The 14,571-nt window shown below is 45.2% G+C and overlaps 1 protein-coding gene across 4 annotated transcripts in view; it reads right to left on the bottom strand.

The window, feature by feature from the left end:
* Positions 1 to 14,571, bottom strand: part of PRKAG2 (protein kinase AMP-activated non-catalytic subunit gamma 2) — a 183,169-nt gene that overhangs the window by 32,789 nt on the left and 135,809 nt on the right. For all 4 annotated transcript variants that reach the window (XM_042816533.1, XM_042816532.1, XM_042816535.1 and 1 more), the window contains one exon: positions 6,065 to 6,146. In XM_042816533.1, coding sequence (XP_042672467.1) covers positions 6,065 to 6,146 — 82 coding nt within the window. The remainder of the gene's footprint in view (positions 1 to 6,064; positions 6,147 to 14,571) is intronic.

The raw sequence follows: 14,571 nt of genomic DNA, 5'->3' as shown, positions 1-14,571 counted from the left end.
GACCTCACAAACAAACAAATACTGGTGAACATCCAGCCTCAAGGTACCCAAAACACAGTGTGCTTTATAGACAATCCTATCTTAAATAGGCAGTCATACCTGCTGCAGGTGATTCGAAAGCAGAAGCATCCCAGGATTATTCAGCATAATTACACTGAGCCAATTCATGCAGACATTCCACTGTCCCTCCTACCACACTGGCATTATTTCAGTTTAAATCAAGTCCCATTCATTCAATACCCAGCTTTGCCCAAAGGCACTAAGTTTTCCAAGAGCACTGACTTGACCATGAAAATCAAATTCAGCAGCTGAGGTTACCGGACTATCAACACAACAACATGATTCCACCTATGCTGTCATCCCTTCACAGATTCTGGTATTTCAGACCACCTCCTGAGATGTTTATGAAGGAAAAGGCAACAGTCACCCCGCTCCACCACACTGCTGCATGCCCAAGCAGACTCAAGCAAGAGACACCATCTTGTAGTCATTTCTGAGGCAACACTGATATGTCATATCTGCTATTTCTACCATTACTCACTGAAGTAGCCAACTGCCAACTGAGCATCTGCAAATCAACATGCTAGGGTGTTCTCAGGACACCTGGAAGGAAGCGGAGATTATGCTGTTCAAAGTCTTGGACCTTACACACAGCAGCAGTTTACCAACCTGCTGGCAGCTTATCGTGGCATTCCCTAGGAAGATTATCCCTGCGCATCGTGCAGGTGCAATAATACCAAGACAAATAAGCTCCAACACTTCCTATAAAGTTCTGTTCTCAGCTGCTTGCATCTTGGCTAAATAATTACAAGGACTCACTGCTGCCACGATAGGCCTTTTTTCTACCACTGTTTCTAGGAAGTCCCAGACAGAACAGTTCCACTGTTTCCAGGAATGGATGAGGGGAAAAAAATAAGTGTTTTGGCAAGCTCAATTTTTATGCAAGCTTTTTCTCCTCTACTCTCAAGGCCAGAAGCAGAGGTTTTAAAAGCATCTTCTGTATAACAAGGCTGCATCTTCTGCTGTACTCAAACATCTTTTGCAAAGGTAATAGCACTTGACATGTTTGTTTCCTGACAAAGACTGGCTACGACTTCACATGCTGCTATGAATTGGTTATTTCCTACTCAACTCTAAGTGGGGCTTTCCTCGCTGTGAAACTAACCAGTACAATCAGAGCTGCATCTTTTATAGGAGCAGAAAGAATTCTGTCTAGGTGAGCTGGCGAGCACTGGGCTGATAGAAAGACCCACATACAGTACTTGCACAAGGTGAAAGATCCTCGTCTAAGATGACAAAACTCCCAAAAGTTTATTTTATGCTTTTCAAAGTGAGGCTTCATGCATAAAATTATAGGTAAAAAAAAGTAGAATTTCCATCCTTGAACTCTGAAGATGAATATTTCTTTGGGAATACTTCTATGCTGTCACTACACAGCAAAGTGGCAGACAAAGGACACGAGGTTGCCTAGCACAGCACAGCACTTGATCGTAACTTCCTGCATGAACTACTGAAGCTAACTTCTCTGGAATATTCAAAAGTTCATTCTGTAACCCCTCTTGACAGATTTGTCACAGGAAAGCTCAAAATCCTCTCCAATTCTTTGCTGCAAAGTGACAAAAAAAAAAAAAAAAAAAAAAGCTGAGTAAATTCAGTAGGAACAGATGCAAGTATTCAGTATTACATCAAATCAGACATCCAGAGGAAAAAAGGCACCAAATAACACAATTTTTCTCCCTCCTCACTTGCTGTTATGCCTTAGATATTATAACACAAATGAATTCTAACGCAGAAGTAGAAAATGATTCTCATTTAGGACCATACAGAGTCCATTAATCCCAATTATCCTCTCTACATAATAATTTCTTGTTATGCCCACCCATTGGTGTAACAGGCTGTGAAGGATGTGATGCACAACACCCCCTAACGTTATCACTATGTACCCCAGTATTGTATGGCACAGCTCACAAGCAAAATACCATTTCTCAGCTCTCAGCAACAACAGCTCTAACAACCACATGACTGTCATTTATTAGAAGCAAATCACAGCTGCAAAAGAACACAGCATCTCTGGTATTTTGCTAGTAATATGAAATAGTAATACTAAATACCATAAAGCTGTGGAGTAATTATCTTTAGTATTTCCTAAACTGATTTGCTAACCAGATTCTGATTCTCAAACAAAATCTAGCATGCACACTCATGTGCATTTTCTTACCAACTTCTTGCAACTGTTTTTGGCACACAGTGACATACTGTCACACCTTGGTTCAGACACACGCTTGCCAGTGGGAGGCTGGCAGATAGGAAGGGCTCAGCAAGGAACCAACTCCCAGAAAGTCTGCAGAGCGGGGAAGGAATGACTCCAGACACAACAATTAGTTGAGAGGGGATGCAATTAGTGGTGAAAGTTTACTTCATGAGATAGCCAGTAACAAGCACATGACACAAGAGATGAAGAAAGTGAGATGAACACCAGGGCATCACTATGAGCAATTCCTCTCACTCTAACATGAACTGTTCATCAAACAACTAAGTGCTACTTCGTGCAAGGGAGAGAGCATTCAAGAATGAGCACACAGTTCCACGACACTGAAGCTACGACTGCTGCCTGCAGTTTGCAGAATTCTTTTTTCCAGACTAGGAATTAAGCACACGTACAAGAGAGCCACGCAATAAACTTCAGCCTTTGCAAAGACTCACTGAGTAAATCATGCATTTTTCTGGCATCTGCCAAGTTCTGCTTTATCAGCAGCTGCTGGAGAAGAAAAACGAGAACATGGAGATGTGCAAAGTGTTGCACCTAGGGAGAAACAACCCCAGGTATGAGGACAAGCTGGGAGATACCCAGCTGGAAAGCTGCTGGACAGCAAAGGGCCTGAGGTTCTGGCAGACATCAGCAGAACACGAGCCAGCCATGTGCCCTTGCAACCAGGAAAGCCAACATCATCCTGGGCTGCATTAGGCAAAGTAACAGCAGCAGCACAAGGAGGTGTGTCCTTACCAACCCTGAGTAGAGAGAAGGATACAGCTGCAGTAAGGTGTTCTGGGCCCCTCAAATACAAGAGACGTGGACATACTGGAGAGTCAGAAGAAGGGCCACAGAGGTGATGGAGGAACTGGAGCTCCTCTGAGGAGAGCCAAGAGAGCAGGGACTGCTCAGCCCAGAGACAAGGAGGCTCAGCAGAACCTGAAAGGAAGATCTGAAGAAGATGGAGCTAAGCTTGGTGCCAGGACAGGAGGCAATGAACGTGAACTGCAAAACAGGAGGTTCCCTTTGAACATCAAGAGTTGCTTATTTTAGCAACTAAGCACTGGCCCAGAACAAGCAAACCCACAGCGTGGATAAGACTTATGAAAGGTCTCGCAGCACTAACCTATTCCAGGCTACAACAAGAAACTCCACTGCCTCCCACAGATAACTTCAATACCTCTTGAGAAACACAGGTAGGTCACCCCCATCCAAGGAACACTGAGCAGAATGAGTTCAGAGCATCTCATGTATTAGTAAAGTTTTATATTTGAACAGAAAGATTTTCCAGTTCAAAGGTACTCTGGGCTTCTTACACAAGTTATTTTGGGGAAAAAGCCCTTTATGGAGTTCCAAATAAGTCAAATATTCACTAGCCTATCTTGTCCTTCTCCTCAGCACCTGTCTCATCTCAGCTGTAATGCAGCTGCTCTGTTAACCACCATCTCAGAGATGGGAATTTGCTCTTCTACATCCCATAAGAGAAGTATTATTATTTAGCCAATACTGATAATAAGCAAGGTAGTGTTCAGCCAGTAAGTCACAGTGATCCCATGGAGTCCTGTCACATACATTAACCAAACACGCTTTACACACAAAGAAAAAGACAACGATCAGCACTGATTTCAGGTACAAAAGCATCACGTGTAGCACTGCCCAATTAAATAGGTATGAAATGTGGAGGAGAGAAAAAATCCCCCTTTATTTAGAAGCCATTTCACCACGCTGGACTCCATATTTCCTTACATTACAACTTATGCTATAAATCTTCTCTGTATCACTTTTTCCAATGTAACTCTCTTAATTAGAATCCAAATTAAATGAATGCCTTCTGTGCTTTCACATCCTCATTTGTGTAACCTCCAAGGGGAATGACAAGCAGGAATCCATTCCCAGCATACTGGATGGCATTCAGTGAACAGATTGAGCCTCACTTTGCAGCTTTTTTTTTTTTTTTTTAATTAACCTCTATGTTTCAGGAGAGCTGTAGCATAATTTGATACACGAGATAATGATCAACTGACACAAACTGGAAAGAGGAAATACTCAAAAGCAAAGGCAAAACAAGTTCCATGCTTCTAGTTCACCTTTCAATGTAGGTATTGCTGGAGAAAGTTCACTGGGAGTTGGACAAAAGATCAAACTGTGGTTGCATACACTTAATTAAATCTTATCAAGATTTCAAAGCTGTTTCTCAACTTCTGAGCACTACTTGTCATCCAGCAAGAAGAAATTATCACTATCAGATGCCACTGTACTCCCCCACCCCCAATATTAGCACAAGCTGCAGCAACTAGTGCAAAAATTTAGGTCATAACACGCACTGCAAGTAAGCCGCTGCATTTCCGCCTGCATCTCAATGCGCTGCGACTCTTCTTGAGGCCTCCTCGTGTAGAGCCATCCTGCACAGTTCAGTTCCACATACATCTTGCCTTCCATTCCCTCTCCAGGCACAGAATGAGGTCTGCACTGACGCCAGCTGACAGCTACCTTTCCAAGTTCCCACACTATCTGAAGTGGACACAGGGTGCCATCAGGCACTGCCTTTTAACAGATCCCCCAACATCTCTCGCTCCCCCACCTCAAATGCCCCCAGACAAAGCCTTCCTTTGGAAGCCAACTGAATTCCCAAAGCAAATCAGCAGCAGCCACCAAACTCCCTCACGTTACCTCACTGTTCTCAGAGATGTAGGGACACCCACCCTGACCCCATCCCTCACAGTAACACATGCTTATGTTAAAGAGGTAAAAGTGTTTCAAAACTTTGTTCTTTTCGGTTATTTCTTCCTGCCTGACACGTTTTGCAGACACGCAGACATCTGAAGGGCTTACAATGGTTTAACTGTTAGTGAGTCAGCAGCTTTTAAGAGCCACTATTTACGGTAACCAGGTTAAAAATACACATTGAAAAATAAAATCAGTAACTTGAGTTCCTTCTAAGCACAAAAGGAAAGTCCAGCTGCAAGTATGCAATCAGTGCCACAAGGGAGCTACAGGTCAGCAACAAATGCTCACACTGAATCACACTCAAGACTCAGTATTTCGTTACAGATCCAACTTTGCAACGACTCCTAAAGAAAAGAAAAAGGAGGAAAAAAACCCAAACTCTCACAGAATTCAACTGCCAGGAGTTTCCTTCCTCCATGCACAGGAAGTCCAGGATCGAGGTGTTACCTCTCCACAACGCTGCTAACCACCAAGGCGGCTTATTAGCATAGCAGCCCGGCTATTTACCTCTACAGCGTGACTCAGCCTACTATTTTCAAAGTTTTCCTTAAATATTCGTCCTACATTCCGTAACGGCAGTCAGCAGCTAGAGGAGAACGCATTCCTATCAAGTTCGAGCCGCCTCGCAGCTCTGAGCGTTCAGACGGGCTCCGAGCTCGCTGAAAGACGAAAGCTGGGGACACTCGACGCTTCGCTGGATGCGATGAGAAGGGGAAGGCGGGCAGCGCTCCGGCCGGGATCCGCAGCCAGGAGCAGCAGGAAGAGCCGGCGCGCAGCTTCACCGAGCTGGGCCACGGCTGGCAGCGCCTATATTTGGTATCGCGGAGATGGGGCACGGCGGGGAGGCTGCACTCCCTAAAGCGGCGCCGGGGCCGCAGGTGAAGGCGGCCGGCCCGTCGCTACGGAGCTCTCCGGGCTGGAACAGCCCCGCCGCCCCGGCCCGGCCCCGCCGCACGCGTGCCGCCCCGGGGACAAAAGGCTGCGGCCCCGCGGACCGCTCGGCGGCGTTCGCCCCTTCCCTCCTCCCCCACCGCCCCGGCCGTCCGCCGCTCGCAGTTTTTTTTTTTTTTCTTTTTTTTTTTTTACCTTCATCTTCGAGCTCGAGTTTCTCCAGCATCCCTTCGGAGGCGGCCGGGAGCTGAGAGGGAGCCGGAGCCGCTGCCGCCGCCTGCGGGAGGGAAGAGAGGAGAAGGGGACGTGATGAGCATCCAGGCGCCGACTCAGCGGCCCCGCGGCGGCATCGGGGAGCGGCGGCGGCGAGAGCGAGCGGGGCACGGCTGCCCCTCGGCCTCCCGCACACGCCCGGCTCGCTGCGCGCCGCTCTTACACACACACCCAGGGGGAGGAACCGGGACTCGCCCTTCCTTCCCCCACCTCCCTCCCCTCTCCCCTCGGCGGCCCATTAACCCCGCGACCGCCGGCCTCCCACCGGCAGAGCCGTCCGGAGGCGCCGGCGCGGCCCCGCGCGCAAGCAGCGGCGGTCGGACGCGCGGGGGAAGCGGGGGCTGTCCGTAGGGCCGCGCTGCCAGCCGCGGCTCTCGGCCGCGTCTCCCCCGCGCCCCGCTTCCCCTCCCGTGGGGGAATGGTACGTTCCGTTTTGCTGCAGTCGGAGCCGCCGGGCAGCGGCGAGAGGGGAAGGGAACTACCACTGCGGAGCGCGGCGGGGAGGGCGAGGCGGAGGAGAGGGAGGTTTGGCCGCAACACCGATCTGAGTGCTCCTCTTGGCCAGCCGCATCCCGCAGCCCATCCCGCGACTGGGACGCGCGGCCGGCTGCGCCGGGTGAGGGCGGTGCGAGAGCGGGCGGGGGGGAGGACAGCCCTCGGTTCCCCCCGCGGGGCGGCGGTGGTACGGCCCAGCGCGCTCACCTGCGGGCAGGCGGGCGGCACCACCGCGCCACTGGGGGGGGGGGGCAGGGGGTTCCCCCGGCGGGCGCTCCCCGAGCGGGGGCAGCCGCCGTCCCGCGCGCCGCCCTCTGTTCGCAGCTATGAGAAGGAGGCGGCGCCCAGCCCGGCCGTCAGTGTGCGAGGGGCGGGAGTCCGCCAGAGACGGTGTGAAGAGCGTTGCTGTGCTGAAGGTCACGCGTTAAAACCGAACCGAATGTTTGGGGGTATTTCGTCAGATAGAATTTTAACCATAGTGCCGACCTGGTCTGCTTCTCTCTAAGGATATTCAGTGGACAGGCTGGGAAAGTGGCAATATCCCACTCTTTGCCATAGAGACCCTTTGGAAATAAAATCCTAAAGCATTTCGCTTCTACTCAGGTCACTCTGAAAGTAATTCCTCCTATTTATTTCCGTGGCAAACTACAGCTGATACAAAGAGCACAGTAACACTGTTTGATAGAGCAAATTCTCAGCTGCAAAACACTATTTTTAAACATAGGCAGCACCATTAGCTATGCTTTTTTTGCCAGTGATGAGCAAGAGCCTGCATGCTGCACTCATACAAATCTGCATGGCCATCCAGAACACGGCTTGTATTCACATCACCCAGTGCCTCACTGTGCTCACATCCACTGCTTGGTCTCCATACCCATCAACGAATGCCAATGGCTGCCATTTTTTTCTGCATGGAGGAATTCAATGACATCCCTTTGCTTCGCAGGCACTCCCGTACCAAACACCATTCTGTCAGGCTGCCCCTCTGCTGCCGTCTGTCCCACAGCAACAAAATGGAATACTGGCAGAAAGGCTCAATCTCTACTGCCATCCCACCAATGTTCACCTCTGAGATCATAGGCCAGTATCATAAAATAGGAGGCATTACTTTCAGAGCAGCCCTTGTAGTTATGCTTTTAAAAGACATCCAGAATTTCAATCCGTATCCTATCTGACCACTCACAGAAGGTCTGAAGGCACTTCCTATTAATCTGTAGCATTTTTAGTCTGTTTTGAGTGTTTTGGAAGCTTTTAATGATCTCTGGGAGCTATTTTTAGAGGCTCTAAATAATTATATTCCATGCCATTTGCCTTGACATTGATGAGTTTTGCTGAACACAAGAGAGGAATAAGATGATGCCTGTGATTTGGAAATCACTGTTCTGGTTTTGTTTCTTGTTTAAAATGACAGGTATTTCCTCCACATTATCATCTCCCAAGCACCAGACACGAGGAAATACAATTCCAAGGTTATTTGTAGGTGGAAGTGAACTGAGTCTTGAAAGGTACGCAGTGCATTTCACTGCTGTGAAACAGGGATATGTTTATAGTAAGCCAGGTAAGCTCATGTGATACAGTGAGCCCCACTGCACTGAGAACCTCAGAGCTTAATGCAAGATCAGGGCTTTACAGTGGCTGAAACTACATCCAGATGATGAGTTTTATGAGAAACTCAAGATAATTTAAAGGTGGTGATTAAATATAGAACAGGGATTTGCAATGTAAACTTCATGCTGTTACATCCATATTGCTCAAAAAAAAAAAAACAAAAAAAAAACTAATTGCAAAGTAAATTGAGAAATAAAGGCTGAAATTCCATCCCCTATTCTGCCTCAATTTTACAATTTATTTGAACCAATCCTAAAACAAGCTGCTGTTAATGGTGTTCATTCTGCTCATTGCTTTGCATTCTAGTTCTTTTTGTACTTGTAGGCAACACAATGAGTCAGAACAGGAAACTGATGCAGCTGAAAAGCAAACAGACCAAGAGAAAAGACTGGGCTTTATCCAGATCAGTTCCTGATCCAGCTCTGCGTGCAGCAGTGCTGGCACAAGAAATGCCAAGGGCAGCAGTGGCAGTGGGACCATGCCTCTGGAAACAGCCTGCTTTAATATTCACTCAGATCAACGGTGAGAACGGTGTTATTGACTGTGAATTGCTACAGCAGTATACAAACCAGCAGATGTTTTTGGCAATCCCGAGTAATTCCTCTCTCTACAAACTCTGCCTGCTGTTTTACAAAAGGATTACCAAGTGAAGGTAGGGAAAGTCTGTCTTTCAAAGCAGCTGTAATTCCCACCAAGATGATACTACATGCTGTAACATTTCAGTATCTGTTTGTTATGGCTGCTCTGCTGCCACAGGAGGTTTCTATTAGCTATATCCTAGGGATTTGTCTACATTAGTATTTGAATGTTTGGTACCAGAGTTTGTCAGGTAACCCATTTGAACTGTTTGCATTGCAGTGAGTATCTACTTTGTATGCTAAATATCACTAAGGAAAATAAACTTCGTATCAATCTAGAAGAAAAATTTATGCAAAGTCAAAATTGCCTGAAAGCATTTTTTCTTTGCCATGTTTCAGATTTTGTAGGCCCAAAAAGCGAGGACATGTGACATAACACTGGTAGAGAAGCTTAATTAAGAAGTGCCAGCAATCTTTGTGGAGGCAAAGAAAGGCAAGGTTAATACAGTGGAAAAAGCTACAAAAAGGCTGATGTGACAGAAGAGGTTTGGAGTTCTTGGTAGGAATGCATCCACCGGGATAGGGATCTATCAGTGGCAGTCATCAGATCAGAGTGGCTGGTTGAGCCTGTTTCCTCTCACCTGAGCTTGGACACACGCAGAGTAGCTTTTCCTAGTGGATGAGTGACCCTAGGCTGCTGCTACTGCAACCAGTGGAGAAACGGTCCTTTGCAGGCCATCATTCGTATGACCTCTTTTAGACAAGAGCTCAGTACACATGATTTGTGTGTTGGGCTCCAATTGCTGCACTGACTAGATCTCTATATCTCCAGTTAGTCAGGTTCATTCTGCTTGGAGTATCTGCCTCTAAAGGAAGGTGGGTGGAGGGAGCCAAGAAACTGTAAACTAGTTACTAGAACTTCGATTCCAAAATGGATGGGAGAAAAAAAACACACTGATTTTAAGTTATTAGAGGGAGGGAAGATCACCGGTTACAGCCAGCATGTATGAACAACACCAAGTCAATCTCACTCACCTTAATAACGAGTTAGAAGCCTTGCGGTAGGCAGATGCAGTGTGAGTTAATGAGACTATTGACACTATCTCGCATGACACTCTCCTAAGCAAAGCAGAGAGTCCAGATGAAACTGCTGCTAAAGGTCAGAGCCATACTCACAAGGAAGGCAGTAACATTTCTTTATCTAACTGGGAGCGTTTAACAGAGGATTGCATGGAAGGCTGTGTTCTCTCTATTATTGTTCAATGTTTTCACTGGTGACTCAATGCAGGAATAATGAATAACCACATTTTCACGTGATCCAGTACTAAAAGAAGCTGTGCCTTTATGGTTAGCCTTACAACTTAGATAATCTAGAGAATTCCTGAAATGCTTTGAAAAGCAGGATGCACGTTGGTATGGGTAAGTTCAGAGCTATACGTAAGTGAGAATAACCAAAAATAAAATGAGAAAGGACTGGCTTTCAACAGTCATGCAAAGAAATGACTAAAGAATGAAACATGTCAGACAGCAATGTCAAATTCATGGGGAAAAAATCACACTATCTCTTAAAGTTTTATGGGTAAGGCATGGAAGTCTGTTCTACGCATTTGTTGATCAGCTAGAGAATTGGATTCAGCTTTGGGCATTGAACTCAAGAATAAATGTAGAGAATCCAAAGAAAAGCAACAACAGTGACATAGGAGTTGAGAAATAATGACGTGTAAAGAGAGAGTTGAAAACCTCCTCAAAAGAAGAGGACCAAAGGGAAAAACAATCACAGGTTCCAAAATGTAATACGTTCCTGCAAGAAGGAAAGTGATAAACTATTATCTGGATCCACTGGTTATGGAATAAGAAATTCTCTACTGAGCCTTTAGCAAGGAAGTCTTTGCTTGGACTTCGGGAGAACTTTCTGAATATGACAGTAAAGGACCGTTATTTGATTGTGCTGGGAATGGGCTTAAGCACTGCCACAAACATATCTGTTCTCCAGTAAGAAATAGGTGTTTTCAGTTAAATTCAAGGCTGCCCATCTCCAAGCTCTGCCTGACCGTTCTCCATCATTCTGTTCTGATCACTGCTGAGACTGATCTATGCCTGGGTGCCACCTGTTCAGCTCATGGTTCAGCAGTAAAACAGAATGCCCTTCGAAGTACTTCAAAAGGAAAAAAAAAATGACTTACCTTATAAAACCTAATGGATTGAAGAGCAACAAGAAGGAATTCCCATCTAAATGCAAATCAAGACAAACCCATTTTGAATGCAAGAGTAAACTACAAATGGTAATTTTCCCACCGTTCCTAGTGCTGCTTACAATTACAGTTGTATCCAACTCAAGTAGTCAAACATCTCTTCTCCTGATGAGCTGTCAATGAGCAATTTAGATTTTTTTTCTAAATGTATGTCATAGATATGCTTATTCTGTAGCAGTCTGTGCAAAGTTAATTTTAAAAACTTACTGCTTATTTTTGGTTTAATTTAGTCTGGTTTATGAAGTGGAAAGAGACAAAAAAATATCAGAAAAAAAAAAGGGTTTCATCTGCTGCTTGCTGTAAGTTAAGTTCCCACTTGTTTTCTGCTCAAGTGTGTAACTGATACCAGTGGTCTACAGTACTGAAAAGGCTGGGATCATGGGGCCTGAGGTTCGGATCCCATCCTGGATCTGCTAACTGCATGGTGGAAAGCATGACTGTAGGATGTCTGAGTGCCCATGGTGTGATGAGAGAACAGAGTCAGTCCCAGTGTAGAGTTCTGGTCCTGGTTCTGATGTAGAGTCCTCCTTACCTCAAAGACCTTGGAGTAAACAGGGCAGCTGTGCAGGTAGTGTAGTTTCTACCATTTATTCTAAGGAATCTGTGTTCCAGCACCAAACAAACTATAAGGAGGGGGATGTCTCATACAAAATGCTGGATTCAACTTTTTTCTTCCTGTACCTGGAAGAAATGCAATAAGATTTGCTCTAGTCTCAGAAGGCTTTTGAGATATTAGGTGCTGTAGTCATTCCAGGGTAGTGTATAAATGAAGATAGTGACAACGCAGAAATTATAACATGTTTAGATCACAGTAATAAAATACCTACAATGCCTGGCACTAAAAATGCACTCAGCATTCTGACTTTTATCCTCCCCAGTTGAATCCTGACTTGTGGCAGCTCAGTACTCTGTCCCTAATCTACAGGGCCCTAAATGAATTGAGATACAGCAATCCTGCAGCACGTTTGAAAGTATGGGGCAAGTTGTGTCTGTTCTCTATGTCTTTCTGTTATTGTATAGTGACATTAAAGATGACTCTAATGGCTTCTTTTTACAACAGCTCTAACAGACTTTGCCACTCAAGCCAGAAAGGTTTTTTCCTTCATCCCAATGCCATCAGAATAGGAATCAATCAGTAGTCCTAATGAGGAGTCTGTTGGCATGGAATACAGATTAACTATGTATTGCTTTTACATTTCATAGGTAATTCCTAGCCTTTGAACTGAATCTGTATCCTCACACGTACCAGAAGCTATAACATTAATTACTTCACAGAGTTAATTATTACTGATCAGCAGTCCCTGTTGGGGATCTTTAGCAGGTTGAACAGATAACATAATTGGAGCAACAATGAAATTTAGTCTTAAAAAAAGAAAGGAGCACAGGAGCACATTCAGCACCAGGAAAGATGTTGAAATAAACCCTGTGCATTTATAGCAAATCTTCACTGCAATTACAGCACGGAGTGTTGAAATCCTATTACCCCAAAGGCATACAAACTGAACGTGGAGAGTGATTTTGCATTTTTGGTGGAAAGCCCTACCTAAATATTTCTGTATGGGATGATCCCAGTGAGTTCTGTCACCGACCAGGTTGAGAAACAGGACGGGTTTACGAAACCTCTTTTGATCTAACACCAGAAACAAAGAACCTGTCCCATGTGAGAACACTGCCCTATAATACTGTTGCTTTGTTTGAGAAGAAAACTTGTGTTCCAGTGGCACAAGAGTTAAGTGATTCTGAAAGCATAAACTTCAAAGGAAGTAAACAAGCAAAGTGAAAATCCAGATCGCCAGTTAACCTCTCAACAAGAAATACAAGTGCAGAAGAGGCGGCCCCTCTTTGCTCAACCTCCGATCTCTGGGGGTATTTCTGTCTCTCTCTGCAGCTCTGATAGAGTCTTGAGTCTGGGATATCAAAGAAGCCTTCTCCAACCAAGGCTTTGCAGGCACCATTAATTCCTTAGCTCATTTCTGTAGAATATAGATGGAGACTGACTCGGTATTACTGGCGTGAGGTGTTAGTGATCAAACAGCAAGACAATTAACATTCTGCCCTTTTTAACACAAAATGAAAAGCAAAGAACGTCCCGTGCTTGGGAGGGGCTGACTAGAGCTTGGTTAGAATACTGATGTCCCAAATAGTGCTATTTCTGCAAACACAAGATGCCACTTAGCAGCTTGAAGTATTCTAGAGTTCTGAAGTATTTTGTCTCAAATGTTTGCTATCATACATGCTTGAAAAGAAATGCTTCTCTTTGAAATAGGACCTCTTACCTCACTGGCTGAGGGAAACGAGAAATTATTGCAGCAGTAATCAGGTAATAAGCATGATTATAGAAATATCTGGTTGTGACAAATGTATTGTTTTGTGTTTTTTTTTTCGTTTGATGAATCTAAATCATTGATAAAAAGCAGGTAAGCACTGACTGATATGAACTGGATGGAGGAATAAGTGTGAGCCTGCGTTTACCTGACGCTTCTTACACAGGATTAGTTGCGTTAGTTAAAGTGAAGCATTTAGGTAAGTACTGTTGTTGGATGGAGGCCAGAGTCCTGCATGATGTTCCACAGAGCACAGGCTGCTGAGGATAACAGATTTAAAAAAAAATACTAAGAGGCAAATCTGATTTGTATGAACATTTACTATACACCATTTCTTCATCTTAGTGTGGTGTTTCAAAGCCTTGCTCATGGGTGGTGTCTCTACTCTGCAAACACTTACTGCACCAGCTTTCAGGCATGGTGTTTTTTAAACCTAGAATTAAATAGTTTTTCCCTAATCAAGCCTGAAGAGAACTGATGCCATACTTCGAGCTTGAGTAAGACCCACAGAATTCTAGTAGACCTTTAGTCACTGGCCTACTGTTAAAATGGCATTTCTGTGATCATCAGCAGGTCTCAAAGACTGGAAGCAGTGAGTCCAGATGGTGAAGAGATGCAGGTGAGAGCTGCTGTGATGGGTAACTGAAAGACAGAGGCAGATTTCAGCTCAGAGCTGACTCACCCACAGTCTTGACAAAACTTTTAGCTACTGACATGCAGCTGGGCTGACAAAGAATTGGCTCTGCGGCATGGGCTGCCCTACGAAGTGGGTAACTGCTGGCTGAACAAATGAGCTGTGCACTACGCACTCACTTTCCAAGAGCTTATCTTAACTGAGGATCTCAATCCACTGAGTATTCAGAAGCTATCTCAGAGAGGCAGGCAAGGATAATAAAGTACATTTCAGCGCAGTTTGTAAACTTCCTTCAACACAAAGCCCATGGTTGCCTTGTAATCTTCAAATAGATCATTTCTGTGACAAAAAGCTATTCTTCAGATGGTGCTCAATCTGCATAGCTTGAGGAACCTGGCATTCCTCTGAATTATTCTCAGATCTACTGCTGATCACTCCGGGCAAAATTGTTGTGTATTGCTTCTCTTTTTTTGTTCTGCTTAAAAGAAATCTGCCATGACAGCATCCCTTCTCTCATGCATGCTTTCCCTTTTGGCAG

This window comes from Centrocercus urophasianus, unplaced genomic scaffold (genome assembly GCF_019232065.1).
Source record: "Centrocercus urophasianus isolate 14NV4802_14NV808 unplaced genomic scaffold, USGS_Curo_1.0 seq_16, whole genome shotgun sequence".
NCBI classification, from domain to species: Eukaryota; Metazoa; Chordata; class Aves; order Galliformes; family Phasianidae; genus Centrocercus; species Centrocercus urophasianus.
The sequence above is the reverse complement of the archived record's forward strand: the minus strand, read 5'-3'. Positions and strand labels throughout refer to the sequence as shown.